This window comes from Babylonia areolata, chromosome 31, assembly GCF_041734735.1.
Source record: "Babylonia areolata isolate BAREFJ2019XMU chromosome 31, ASM4173473v1, whole genome shotgun sequence".
Classification (NCBI taxonomy): domain Eukaryota; kingdom Metazoa; phylum Mollusca; class Gastropoda; order Neogastropoda; family Buccinidae; genus Babylonia; species Babylonia areolata.
Window position 1 is genome coordinate 22,121,850 of NC_134906.1, and position 14,677 is coordinate 22,136,526.

Consider the following 14,677-nt stretch of genomic DNA (forward strand, 5'->3'; position numbering starts at 1 on the left):
TGTGATAAGTGTTTGTGGGTGTTTGGGTGAGAGCGTATGTGTGTATACATGTATACTCACACACTCACATGTATGTGAGTGGTTATGTATACTGCTTGTCCCTTATGTTTAAAACAATGAATATGACAGTGCAGGAAACAACACGACTGCACTTGGTTTTTTAGTCTAATACATTTACTAATATTTTAACACTATTTTCACCTGTAAAATATAATAAACTTGAATTTTCTTCTTCTTCTTCTTCTTTGTTTAAATTTCATTTTATTTTCAAATATGTCGTGTATTCTGTCTTCGAATCAGACTCAGAGTTATCTTCCCTGATTGGGAGTTATCTCATCCCGTCAACACTGAAGTTATGATAATCATGTTTTCCATTCATTTTGATTTTCCTTCAAGAAAACGAACACTTTTACATACTTTTGAGCATAATCTTAATAATCTCAATTCTTTGGATTTTTTTTTTTTTTTTTTTGGGGGGGGGGGGGGGGGATTATTTTATAAAATTAAAAATCAGTAATAGTTCCGTAAGCGAAAGGGTTTATGCACATTATACACCTGTTGTAGGATTTATCATGGAAGCTGCAATCCAATAACACTGATATGGTAGATACTTTCCCTGACAACCATGGTAACATATTGACCATGGCTGAGAAATTAAATCATGTTCTTCAGCAAAAGTCTGGTAGTTTTCAGTAAATACTATGAGCACTGTTAAGAAAGTTCCATCACTGTCTAAGTGTCTTCAGCGAAAGTGAGATAATACTTCAGCATCGTTGAGAAACTCAAAACCACGCTTTCTTTTGCAAAACTTTGACAGCACCACAGCAACAAAATTTTGGAAAGAGGATGACAAATTATACAATGTCAGGGGAGTATCTTTTAACAAGAAATAACACACAGCACATGTGCACTAAAGTACACACACACACACACACAGTGACACACAACCACCACCACCAAACTGAAACAAGTGAAGTGTGCATAGATTATTAGATAACAGATTACTGTTACTGTTATGAAAGACTTGTAGGTTACACATGATAAAAAATGCAGGTTCTTTTTTCAGTTTTGTACAGCTGTATACTTTAACTGCAACAGGAACTGATTAGTACAAACTCAATGCTGTTCAATAGCAGATTCTCATGTCTTTATCCTTGCAATACATATAAAATTATAATCTATCTCAGTAGGGGACTTGATTTATGAAATTCACATCTTTTTCCATGAACTTACAAAACCCTCCCCCCCCCCCTTTTTTTGTTAAATTGTTCAATGATGTGTGAACGGTGTGTGTGTGTGTGTGTGTGCATGTGTCTGTGTGTGTGCACACGTGTACATGTATGTGTGCATGTATACTGTGTCAAACGAGTGTGTGAGTATGTATGCGTGTGTGTGTGTGTGTGTGTGTGTGTGTGTGTGTGCACATGTGTGTGTGAGTGAGCGAGAGAAAGAGTGTGTGTGTGTGTGCACGTGTGTGTGAGTGAGCGAGAGAAAGAGTACAAGAACTTTGTGTGCTTTCTGACCACTGTTTATCATAATGTGAGTGACTGAAAGTATCTGCACTTCTCAAGTGATTCACCTTTATTCGTTAGAGAAAAAAAAAACATCACTGACAGCATTTGAGATTTGATTACATCACATGTCGGCAATATGAATATCCACATTTGTCCCTTCAAGACAGAATGAGTAGTGTCAACAATAATGCATGGACATTCACTCAGTCAGTCACACAGAGGAGTGGAAAAGAAGAAATGTGGTAATTGCCCATATGTCTACATATTACATGTCACAAGTTATCATAAGGTGTGGTAAAGTTTATTTAGATTTAAATAATTATTTTAAGACCTCTGTAAAATAGAATCAGAATTACAAACCTGGCCCAGACTGCTCATCACCCGTATCCCCCATATCCGGTGAAGCAAAGTCCCCTGCCAACAACCCCACCGACTGACTGGATGGCATCACATGACTCAAATCCTTGCCATCTGATTGGCTGGTTGGACTTGCAGACAGTCTAGAATCACCACCAGCATTGCCGTCAGACATCATGGCATCACAAATGTCATTGAAATCTCCTGTGAATTTCAGCTTGGGTTCACCATTCACGACAACAAATTCGTCTCCCGTTGATGAAGATTCGATAGACTCTCTGCTTACTGCATCTTCCATTGCTGCCATGGCTCACGAGGGGTCAGTGCAGCTTCCGTTGGCAAGCAAATATTTTTCATTCCTTGTTTCTATGTATAGCTCTTTTACAACAACCAGATCTTAACTTTTGTAAAACACGTTTCACAGTCTTGCTTCAACCATATGGCAAGCTTCCACTGTGAAGCAAACAGGACCTGAAAATTATGAGTGGAAAATTTCTTATTACCAGAATACATGTAGTTCTAGAAGCTGGATAATCTCTTCCATGCATATCCAGACCATGTAATAAACAAGTATTTTGCACACACTGAAAACAGGAAACACTCCACAGCACTCAAGTTAGTTTAAGTTAGTTACTTTCAGTTTTCACAGAAGTGTTTATCAACTTGAGCCCTTGCTCAAAAATCCCATCAATCCCTCATATGTGTTCAATGGTTTCACTACATCAGTTCATCACTAGAGTACATGATACAGTTGTGTACAAACACACACACACACACACACACACACACACTGAAAATAGAGCATTACCCCCACATTCCTGTGTTTACCCCCACATTCCTCTGTCTTTGTTTCATTAGGTTAGACACCTGGTTAAAAACTTAAACTGCAATGCATTTTAAAACATAATTACGGGTCATGAAATGATGACTGTAATGAAATGTCAGGTAACCGCAACCGCTTTATTAATTCGATTAAATTTGAGGAGATACACTGATATTTGTGAATCAAAACTATAATGGTAAGTACTACTAGCGTTAATTTATAGATGTTAATGATTCGAACCATGACCGTGTCTTGTCCCTGTCATTAATGTCGTAAACATTACGCTATGAAAGTGCATTCTGGTTGTGATGCACCAATGGTGACATACTAACAATGGCAGAGCCAGAGAACAGCAAACGAAATTTAACAATTGGACACTGCAAACTGCTGAAATATCATTCTAAAACGCTGTGCTGATGATGACAAAACATGAATAGTCGTTTCAAACTGCTGCTGACTCAGTTACTGTTTATTAATGTTGGATGTCAAATCCGTCTGCATAAACAAACGAGGCACTGCAGCGACTGCTGCTGTTTGGTCGTTTGGTCAACGACACACACACTGCACATTTAAAGAGAAGAAGTTCATGTCATTTTGGAACAACAAACGACAAACCTCAGATTATTCCTGGCTTCACGGCAATTCCAACAACGCCTATCAAGCCCATAATTTTCGACCACATACACCAAACATAACAAATTAGTTTTCACATGTGTGGCTGATGGGAGAGGGCGCTGTCGTCTGACGTCAGTGGCACATTTTCGTTAGTCTTCGCCTATTTCCGTACAATAAACGAAGCTTTGCTTCGCGGAGTCATCTCAGAGCAGGCAAAAAGTTCATCTTTCAAAAGTGGAGGCTAACATTTATTGATATCTTTATTGAACGTTTGTTTTCATTACACATGTCTCCTTCTGTATGTGTCTCATGATAGGAATTTTGTTTGTGGCATGGATGAATGTACGCAGTTAAGTTCAGTCTCTTCATCATTAGAGCGATGTATATAGACATTGTTCGTTGGAGAAAAAAAAATAGAGTAATTTGCCCTTAATTAAGCCGGAAAGAGAATTCGCGGGACGTCTCTTAAAGCGAAAGTTGCGAGTTCGTCGATTGTACTTGTGTAAATACTTGACAATGGGTCTGGGGAAAAACGGGAGGAACGAAGTACTGTGTGTGCTGTTCGAACTTCAAAGGAAAAAAGATATCGCAACAAATACCAGCCACGAACCGATTGCAAAGAGCGTGGCGATTTCAGAATCACTTCGTGAACTGAACTGAAGCCAAGAACCGCACCCTCAGTGGCGATGATATTCCTTCACTTTTTACGAACAAGGTCTTCAAAACAAGCACGGTATGTGACATTTTGAATCGAATATTCATTTTTACGTTTCAAAATATATTTGTTTCAATTCAACAGCCAAGCCTAAGAATGTTTTGGGTCTGATTTCTCAAAGAGGGATGATAATACTGTCTTCATTTCCCACACACTTATCTGCCTAATGTTTGAATCCAAAAACACAGTTTAACCTTTAAAACGGAGAATTACAGTACACCAGCTGGCCGGTCTTTTTCAACTTCCAGTCACCAGTATTGTATCATTCAACTGGATTTGTGTGTGTGTGTGTGTGTGTGTTGTCACATTCTTAGCTGTGATTTTTATTCAGCACAGACATATGCATCTCTGACACATAGTACAAAACTGACTAGTGTAACACATAAACAAACACTATAAAGCATTTGCACTATACAACATTTGTCAGTGCATACTTCTTCCAAGTGGAAATGCTTGCACATTTTAAGAAAGTGCTGTAACAATGATACTGAGACAGTCAGATCCTTGCTACTTCCACAGGCAGTGTGAATGTTTACACACACACACACACACACACACACACACACACACACACACATACATATAGATAGATAGATAGATAGATAGATAGATAGATAAGGCATAGTTATTGTTGCAAATTTAAACAACTCACTGGCTTGAGATTCTGCACATGCATAATGCTGTGAATAGATCTGACACATTTTGGGGGTTGTATGCAGTTTGAATGAAAATGTGTAACTAAAACAAATGTCATAACATTCAAGCTTTAATTATATATTCATTTCTTTTTTTGTCACAGCTGTCAGATGTGCAAGTCCAAGAAAACATCACTACTACTTCAGCATCAGCAGTGGAAACCAATGCTGCTGACAGTAAATTGAGTAATATTACAAAATTTAACAAATTTGGAAGTGAAATTATGTAATGATCTGACAGCTTTGCTTCCCCCTTTTCACCAATTTGACACTGATGACACAGTGAAAGATGACTTATTAGGGCCTTGAAGACTGTTTTGTCATAAAATTTAAACTGAAGGGGGCTTACAGTAGTGGGTGTCAATTTGTAGAGTGTGTGTGTGTTAGTTGAGAGCAGATTGATTCAGAAGGATCATTGGTATTGACAAATTGTGTAACACAGTCAGATTATCATCTGTGTATGAAGATTTTTTTAAAAGCTTTCTTATTGGGCATTGTGGAATTTGAATGCTCGTGATTTTTTTTTTTCATACTGATGTGAACTGTAGCTGTGATTTTTCTTCTCTTTTCTTCTTCTTCTTCTCTTTGAGGGAGAAAGGTGGGGAGGTGCAGTATGCTTCAAATCAGCTGAGATAACACTGATCATGGAAAAAAAATCAAAACTTTGTAAATATAGACACTGCACTTCAGTACAGATGTAGATCGCACACACACACACACACACACACACACACACACCACCCAAAACTAAATGGTTGTTAGATACAATGAACTTACAGTTTTCCATAAAAGAAATACATATTTTAACCTGGTGAAAGTACAGACATATCCATTTTGGGTAAACAGGTCAGCTAATTGTACCAGACTGGTGTGCCTGAATGCCTGGGAGTCTTGAGAAGACTTATCAATGCATGTCACTTGCAATGATGTATGAGTGAGTACTGTATGCACACATTCATGTGTGCTGCACCATAAGATGAAATCATTCTTTACTTACATCATCAATGCAACTGTGATGAAACACACATGAATCAGTCTTGATGATTATCATCTTTAATCAAATTCCATGCACAGCTCCACCACTCTTCTCCCCACAATTTCCATGCTAAACTGCACCACTCTTTTCCCCACAGATTTCCATGCTCAACTCCAACACTCTCATCCCCACAATGTATATATATATATATATATATATATATATATATATATATATATATATATATATATATATATATATTAAAGCTACTTAAAAAAAAAATCATGTGATAGAAAAGCCAGAAAAAGATCAAATTCATTGGAACAGCACTGCCCATTTTCTCAAGTCTGAAATCTGTTTTTAGAGGGCACACACACACACACACACACACACACACACACACACACACACACACACACACACACACACTAATACTATGTAGCAACAATATGAAATGCTGGCATGTATGTAGATTCTGATTGAATGGGTCACAAACAGGAGCAATACTTTTTTCTTCAGTTGTTAAAAATGTGCACGAGGTTGATGTCGCTGTGACAGCAGAAACTGACTTGACTTCGCCTTCTTGTTTCTGGTTCCGCGTCAGTTTAAAATTTTTGCATGACGAACAAGTTCAACTTTCGTGCCACTTATCAGTTGTCCGTTCTTTTTGAAATACTCTTTCGGTTCTTTAACTTTCATGGAGTCAAGCGCACTTTCAGTTTCAGCAGACAGAGTTGCCATGTTGCCTTATCCGGACGTCCCAAGGTGAAGGGGCTGAACTTTTCATTGACTTCCGGTTTCCTAACGAACACGGTCGATAGATAAGTAGATAAATAAGAACGAGCGATGTCAACCAAACTGAAGCTGTCTCATCGTCTGTCTTGTTTCAAGGCGTGCTGGGGTGGTGGTTGCTTTAATGTACTGAGAAGAGTTTCACGATCCTGTTATTTCTTCGCGGAGGAAGGTGGCAGAATGGTTAAGACGCTCAGCTGCCAATACACAGAGTCCGTGAGGGTGTGGGTTCGAATCCCGCTCTCGCCCTTTCTCCGAAGTTTGACTGGAAAATCAAACTGAGCGTCTAGTCTTTCGGATGAGACGATAAACCGAGGTCCCGTGTGCAGCACGCACTTGGCGCACTGAAAAAGAACCCATGGCAACGAGAGTGTTGTCCTCTGGCGAAATTACGTAAAATGAAATCCCCTTTCATAGGTACACAAATATGTAAGCATGCACTCAAGGCCTGACTAAGCGCGTTGGGTTATGCTGCTGGTCAGGCATCTGCTCAACAGATGTGGTGTAGCGTGTATGGATTTGTCCGAACGCAGTGACGCCTCCTTGAGAAAGTGAAACTGAAACTCTTCGCGGGCAAATCCTGAATATAGTGGTTGGTGTCTTGCTCAGTTGCTGGTCCTATTACTTTGCGTGGTTGACAGTGGTAACTCACTCCATTCACAAGATACACAACTTCAAGTTGATGCTGCTTTTGCTACCGATTCAGTTTGCACACAGGTAAATAATAGGTTCATCGGAACAAATTATTTCTTCTGTCATTGCTGCTGGGTGTACAAGTCAACTGATTAATATACCTATAAGGAGAAGCCCGGCGCTTCCTTTTGGGAGGAAGTGTCTGGGTTTGTTCCAATGTACCTGTTATTTACCTATATGTGCTAGCTGAATCGGTAGCATAAGCAGCATTGACTTGAAGTTGTTTATCTTGTGAATGGAGAGTTACCACTCTTTACTATTTGTTAATGATTTCAAAAGAGTTAATGTGAATAAACAAACTCTGAACTTCTGTTCTCCTGACCTCGCTGTTTATTTGATATATCGCGTTCATAAACTGCAGAAAGTCCAAAATTAAACTCAGCTGCCAACGTTTTGTAAGCCAACTGAAACGGCCACATCAGTAAAGTGTGTGTGTGTGTGCGTCAGTGCTCATAATGGTAACTGTGTAGAAAGATTATGTGCTTCTTATACATTTTGATGATGTTTTAGCGCTTTTTCTATGCAAGGTGTGATGTGGTTATTTTGATGATGTGCAGCTCATCCCAGCTTGTCGATCTCCTTTCCCCTGTCTGTGTTTCTGTCGGTCTCAGTCTGTCTCTCTCCCTTCAAGTTCTCCTTCCAGCTGTTTCTTTCTACACTTTTTTTCTTCTTTTTCTTTAGTAGCTCTTAGCACAATTTTTAGGTTTGATATCGTGCGGTTTTACTTTGACGTACAATCCACCTCACCACCCCGGCCTCCCCTCTCTCTCATGCAGTCTTTGTCTCTCTCCTTCCCGGTCGGCTCTGCCTTGCTTCTTTCTGCCGAGTCTCTCTTTCTCTCTGCCGGTCTGTTTGTCTGTCCCCACTGAGTGTCTGTATGTCTGTCTCTGTCTCTGTCTCTCTCTCTCTCTCTCGGTCCGGCTGTCATTCAGTTCAAATTTCAGGGTGTTTGCGGGGAGTTTGTGTAAGTTGGATGGTAAATTATGTTTTTCAGTATGTTCAATTAAGTTTGTGTAACAGCCGCCGTGGCGAAGTGGTTAGCGTCGCCGCGGCGGCCGGGACTGACGGCTGGGAGGACGCCGGTTCGAATCCCAGTGGAGGTGGGTTTTTCGGCCCGTGGCCGGCTCCTACCCAGAGCTGAGTGTGCTGTGGGCTTAAATGGGGAGACTGGGACCACACAGTCGAGTGTCATCCACTTCAAGGATGCGTCTTTGGGTGTGTTGCTCAAATTACTTGACCAACACTCCAAGTGTCTGTACTAGTATCTCTCGGGCCTGGTTAACGCCGGGATATCATTATGACAGGAAGAGTACAGCCTTGCCAGTCCCAAACCAAATGGACCTCCATAGCAACATCGTCATCGTCATCGTCATCCTCCTCCATCATCATCAATAGTACTGGAAACAAAACAGTCTCAAAGTCTGTGGCCTTTCATGCCATGCTCTCATGGTGACCTCAGTTTCGATACCCCTCCACTTCTGTGATTGGGGTGAGTCCTGTCAATGTCTTCAGTGTCGGCAGATTCGTGGGGGGCTGTTGTTTGAGGGACATGGTGGCGGTCTCCACTCGGGGAGGGACGCTCACTCAGTCTGCGGGCTCCGCGACGAAGCCATTATTGGCTTAGTAGGGGGCTTAGTAGGTGGTGTCCTAAGTACGTTAAATCAGAACAGGCACCACTGAACACCACCGAAGTGACTCAGCAGCAGTGCAGGGTCTCCTCAGGTGTGTGGCCTCCTGGCGACCTAACATCGATAGTTCCCTGCGGACTGCCGACGCTGGAACTGTGACGGACGAACCCGGGTGTGGCCGTGTATGGGGGGATCTAAATGAGCGGCGTGGGAGTAATGCCACTGAAACGGTGCAGATGATGGGACAGAAAAAAAAAAAAGTTTGTGTAACACAGGTAGCCAAAAAAAAGAGAAACGCCAGCGCTGCCATGCAAGAATGGGAAGTAACTCCTTCCATTCCCATTAGACTAACAGGGTTATCCCAAATCCACAATTATTTCGCATGATTTCCTTAAAATATCTGTTTTTATAAAGAAACTTTGGACACCATTCAGAATTTTTAAGTTCTTTCGCGTTCTCATTAAGATATAATGTAAATAGTAAGCCTGGTTTATTAGAAAATCAATCAGTATTTCGAGAGCGCTGGGGACTGGATCTTTCATAAGTTTACCCGGGCCAGTCAGTCATTCGATCTAAATCCCATTTTCTGTTCCAAATCTTAAGGTCTAGTGTAAAACAAAGTATACTCTCAAAATCTACATTAACTAAGCTTTCAAGTTGTATAAGTTTCCCTCTTGCCATGATAGTATTACCCGAATAATAGTCGAATATCTTAAACTACTGACGCACCTCTTCGCCCCTCCGCTAATTATCGTCTGTAAGTAACTATCGACGAAGGAACTTCGCGATTTCGATTTTACTTATTATTAGGTTTTACAACTTCTTATATCAATAATCGCATGCCTTTGACCATTTCGCTCGAAACTGTGTTACTAAATTCTTAGTCATTGTTGTGCTTAACAGAAATACTGACTTGGGATTAGACGAAGTTTAGATTTGGCTAAAAGTTGAGTTTCAAAATTGTTGCCTTAAGGTTTTATATTTAATACAATGATCAAGAAGATGGATTTCATCTTCCAGTATGTTACACTTGTTGGACAATCTGTCTTCTTGTGGAATATTTAAATATCTACCTTTCTCAATCTTTAGGTCATGCGCGCTTATTCTGAATTTCGTTAAAGCTTGTTTGTGTTTTGGATAATGTGTAATGAACTGTGTTTTGTGAGTTTCTCTTGTTGGGTATTTTTAGTTTTCACTTTTTTTTTTTTTTTTTTTTTTTAGATCTGACAGTTTTGTGTTGACGCAGTTGAGTATTTGTATGGTTTGACAGTCCTGATATGCCGGCCCTGTGCCGTCCGGGACTGGACTATAAGCAACAATGATAAACAATAAACAATCTTATCCAACCAGCCCTTGACTGTACTACATCTCAGTCCTTGATGATGGTGGCGTTGAGACACCCGCGTAGAGAGGAGTGAGTGATCTCTGTGTGAAAACCTCCTGGCCGCTGCGGGAAGAGAAGAAGCTGCCACTGCCAAACTGATATGGGGGTGGTCAGAAAAAAAACATCTTTTTCCTTCCCCCCCCCTCCCCCCCACTCCCCCTTTTGCTGCTCAGTCCTTGTCTTAGACACTTCTGCACGTCCGCACGAGGAACACACACACACATACAGAGAGAGAGAGAGTATGGAAGAAATCAATGACATATCCGACCGGAAAACAAATCAGTCAACAACATGAGAAAATAATTCACAAGAAGCTGAACTCTGAACTCGATCGTGCTGTCTTTCACCAACATTTAATGACAGGTACAAAACAGGTAAAATATGAACTGGAGGCAAATGAAGAAAAAACAACAACAAAAAAAACAAGCAAACAAAAACAAAAACACCCCACACGCACATACACAAGAAAAAATAGTCATGCTGTCTTTCACCACCCATGCCGCAGCATCACACCACATCGTTCTGCCTGTTAATTAATTCCAAACTGAGAATGCCAAACAGTGGATGGCGAGCACTATCAGCAGGGTTTGAATACCGCTCAGTCAAACACATGCGTACTTCACTCACACCATGCTCTGTTAAAGTGTATAAACACGTTGGCGATCTTACAGATTTAAAAATCGATTTCCCACAATAGAATCACGTGTACCTTGCAACACTGTGACCACGCGCACAGATAAACACCATCTTCTATTGCTCAGTATCAATGCTATACACTTCACTACTCGTGGTCGCATGACTGTCACATGTGTTAACAACCCAATCACCGCCGTCGCAAGATACAATTGCGCGGGTTAAAAAAAAAAAAAAAGAGTTCCCAGTTATCGTCGTCTGGAGAAAAACTGAGTCAATTAAGCCAAAGCAGAACTGGCAGAGAACGTATAAAAATTAATAATGGGCAAACAATAAAGTTGTCGATAAATTGGTAACGTAAATTAATAAAATGTGTAACACCAGAAACTTTCAGTCGGTAACACCAAAGACAGCAATGAGCAGTAATAGATGAATGTATTTGTTGTCTGTCAATAATAATCCGGCCTCCCCCTTTTCTCTCTTTTTTTTTTTTTTTTTTTTTGGTCATCATCCCTCTCTCTTTCTGCAGCACGTCCCCCACACCCGTACCTGCCGCCACCCCTTTCAATATATCACACAAAACTCACACTCTCATTATAATTATTATTATTATTATATATATATATATATATATATATATATATATATATATATATATATATATATATAATACTAATAAGGGCTGAGCTGACATGAATTCCTTTTTCAGGACTACAAACTGAAAACCAGTATGGGGGAGGGGGGGGGGGAAGATTTCACAAAAACGTCTTATTTACCATATTCTTATAATGTGATACGTCTACTCCTTATATCATGAGGTATATACTGGAGTCTGTTTCTCAAACAACAACAACAACAACAAATCTGTTTCTAAAAATAACAAACACCAACAGCAACAACAACAAAACCAATATTCACAAGAACATAAAAACAAATCTAGTCAAAATAACACACACTCAATATCGTAAGAAAGCGGCGCTACACAGCGACATCATCAACATCAGGGTCAACAACATACTTTTTTTTGTTTCCTCTTTTAATAGTTATATCATCCAGAAAGCACACTTCAAAGTTTGCACATAACAGTATCTGTGTGGAAGCTGTTGTCAACAACATGCTTATAATGATCATTGTCCCAACTTCTCCAGACACTGCACTTCCGGATGCGAACTACACACGGCACTCACGTACCCTCCGTGTATACCATCCACGACTCACACAACACATGTCATCTTGACACCATGCAAGGGCCGTCTACACACACCTGTTTGACAAGTGGTGGCACAGTGGTAAAGCGGCCGGCGTCGTTCTTGGAAACGAGATCGAGAATCGGAGCGCATTGGATCCGGCGAATCAGTCCCTGTGACACTCATCATGCAGTAAACCCACCCCGGTCCACTCCTTTCACTAGACATTGAGTGGTGGTTTCGACACTATAGTAATGCGGATGAGACGATAAACCGGCGTTCCGTGAGTGGCATGCACCCGGCAGCGCATGTAACAGAACCCACAGCAACGAAAGGAAAAAACAAATACACTTGCAGGCAGGGAAAAAAAATATATATACTATAGGTGGTTCTTAACTGTAGCGACATGCTCTCCTTGGAGAGAGAAGCCCAAATTTCACAGTTTCAACGCCAGTTTCTCAAGTTGTCAATTAATGCGTTTGGACAAATCCATATACGCTACACATCTGCTAGACAGATACATGACCAGCACTGAGCGTAACCCAACGCGTATAGTCAGGCCTCGAGTGCAAGCATATATATAATTATTTGTGTACCTGTCATAGTGCATTTCTTCTTCAGAATGTTACCAGAGGACAACAGTTATATACCTTGCCATGGGTTTCTTTTTTAGTGCGCCAGGTAAGTGAGTGCTGCACACGGGACCTCCGTTTATCGATCTTCTCGACGCCCAGTTTGATTTTCCAGTCAAAACGTGGGAGAGAGGGCGAGACCGGTATTCGAACCCAGACCCTCACGGACACTGTATTGGCAGTTAAACCATTTTGCCGCCTTCCTCATTTCTCACAATGAGAAATCTGGGGACAAGAGAAATACAACAAATGACAATTTTGACTCACACAACACATGTCATCTTGACACCATGCAAGGACCGTCTACACACCTGTTTGACAAGTGGTGGCACAGTGGTAAAGCGGCCGGCGTCGTTCTTGGAAACGAGATCGAGAATCGGAGCGCATTGGATCCGGCGAATCAGTCCCTGTGACACTCATCATGCAGTAAACCCACCCCGGTCCACTCCTTTCACTAGACATTGAGTGGTGGTTTCGACACTATAGTAATGCGGATGAGACGATAAACCGGCGTTCCGTGAGTGGCATGCACCCGGCAGCGTATGTAACAGAACCCACAGCAACAAAAGGAAAAACCAAATACACTTGCAGGCAGGAAAAAAAAAATATATATATATATATACTATGGGTGGTTCTTAACTGTAGCGACACGCTCTCCTTGGAGAGAGAAGCCCAAATTTCACAGTTTCAACGCCAGTTTCTCAAGGAGTTGTCAATTAATGCATTTGGACAAATCCATTTACGCTACACATCTGCTAGACAGATACATGACCAGCACTGAGCATAACAAAACGCGTATTGTCAGGCCTCGAGTGCAAGCATATATATAATTATTTGTGTACCTGTCATAGTGCATTTCTTCTTCAGAATGTTACCAGAGGACAACAGTTATATACCTTGCCATGGGTTTCTTTTTCAGTGCGCCAGGTAAGTGAGTGCTGCACACGGGACCTCCGTTTATCGATCTTCTCGAGACGCCCAGTTTGATTTTCCAGTCAAAACGTGGGAGAGAGGGCGAGACCGGTATTCGAACCCAGACCCTCACGGACACTGTATTGGCAGTTAAACCATTTTGCCGCCTTCCTCATTTCTCACAATGAGAAATCTGGGGACAAGAGAAATACAACAAAAGACAATTTTGACTCACACAACACATGTCATCTTGACACCATGCAAGGACCGTCTGCACACCTATTTGACAAGTGGTGGCATAGTCAGTGGTAACGCGGCCGGCGTCCTTCTTGGAAACGAGATCGAGAATCGGAGCGCATTGGATCCGGCGAATCAGTCCCTGTGACACTCATCATGCAGTAAACCCACCCCGGTCCACTCCTTTCACTAGACATTGAGTGGTGGTTTCGACACTATAGTAATGCGGATGAGACGATAAACCGGCGTTCCGTGAGTGGCATGCACCCGGCAGCGCATGTAATAGAACCCACAGCAACGAAAGGAAAAAAACAAATACACTTGCAGGCAGGAAAAAAAAAAATATATATATATATATACTATGGGTGGTTCTTAACTGTAGCGACACGCTCTCCTTGGAGAGAGAAGCCCAAATTTCACAGTTTCAACGCCAGTTTCTCAAGGAGTTGTCAATTAATGCGTTTGGACAAATCCATATACGCTACACATCTGCTAGACAGATACATGACCAGCACTGAGCGTAACACAACGCGTATAGTCAGGCCTCGAGTGCAAGCATATATATAATTATTTGTGTACCTGTCATAGTGCATTTCTTCTTCAGAATGTTACCAGAGGACAACAGTAATATACCTTGCCATGGGTTTCTTTTTTCAGTGCGCCAGGTAAGTGAGTGCTGCACACGGGACCTCCGTTTTTCGATCTTCTCGACGCCCAGTTTGATTTTCCAGTCAAAACGTGGGAGAGAGGGCGAGACCGGTATTCGAACCCAGACCCTCACGGACACTGTATTGGCAGTTAAACCATTTTGCCGCCTTCCTCATTCATTTCTCACAATGAGAAATCTGGGGACAAGAGAAATACAACAAAAGACAATTTTGACT

The 14,677-nt window shown here is 41.3% G+C and overlaps 1 protein-coding gene across 4 annotated transcripts in view; it reads right to left on the reverse strand.

Moving 5' to 3' along the window:
- The window catches only part of LOC143276200 (rab GTPase-activating protein 1-like), a 56,876-nt gene extending 53,447 nt beyond the window's left edge, over positions 1–3,429 (reverse strand). For all 4 annotated transcript variants that reach the window (XM_076580649.1, XM_076580648.1, XM_076580646.1 and 1 more), the window contains exons 1-2: positions 3,310–3,429; positions 1,875–2,342 (exon numbers count right to left, since the gene is read on the reverse strand). In XM_076580649.1, the coding sequence (XP_076436764.1) occupies positions 1,875–2,178 (304 nt within the window). In that variant the 5' untranslated portion in view covers positions 2,179–2,342; positions 3,310–3,429. The remainder of the gene's footprint in view (positions 1–1,874; positions 2,343–3,309) is intronic.
- Between the last annotated feature and the right edge of the window lie 11,248 nt (positions 3,430–14,677).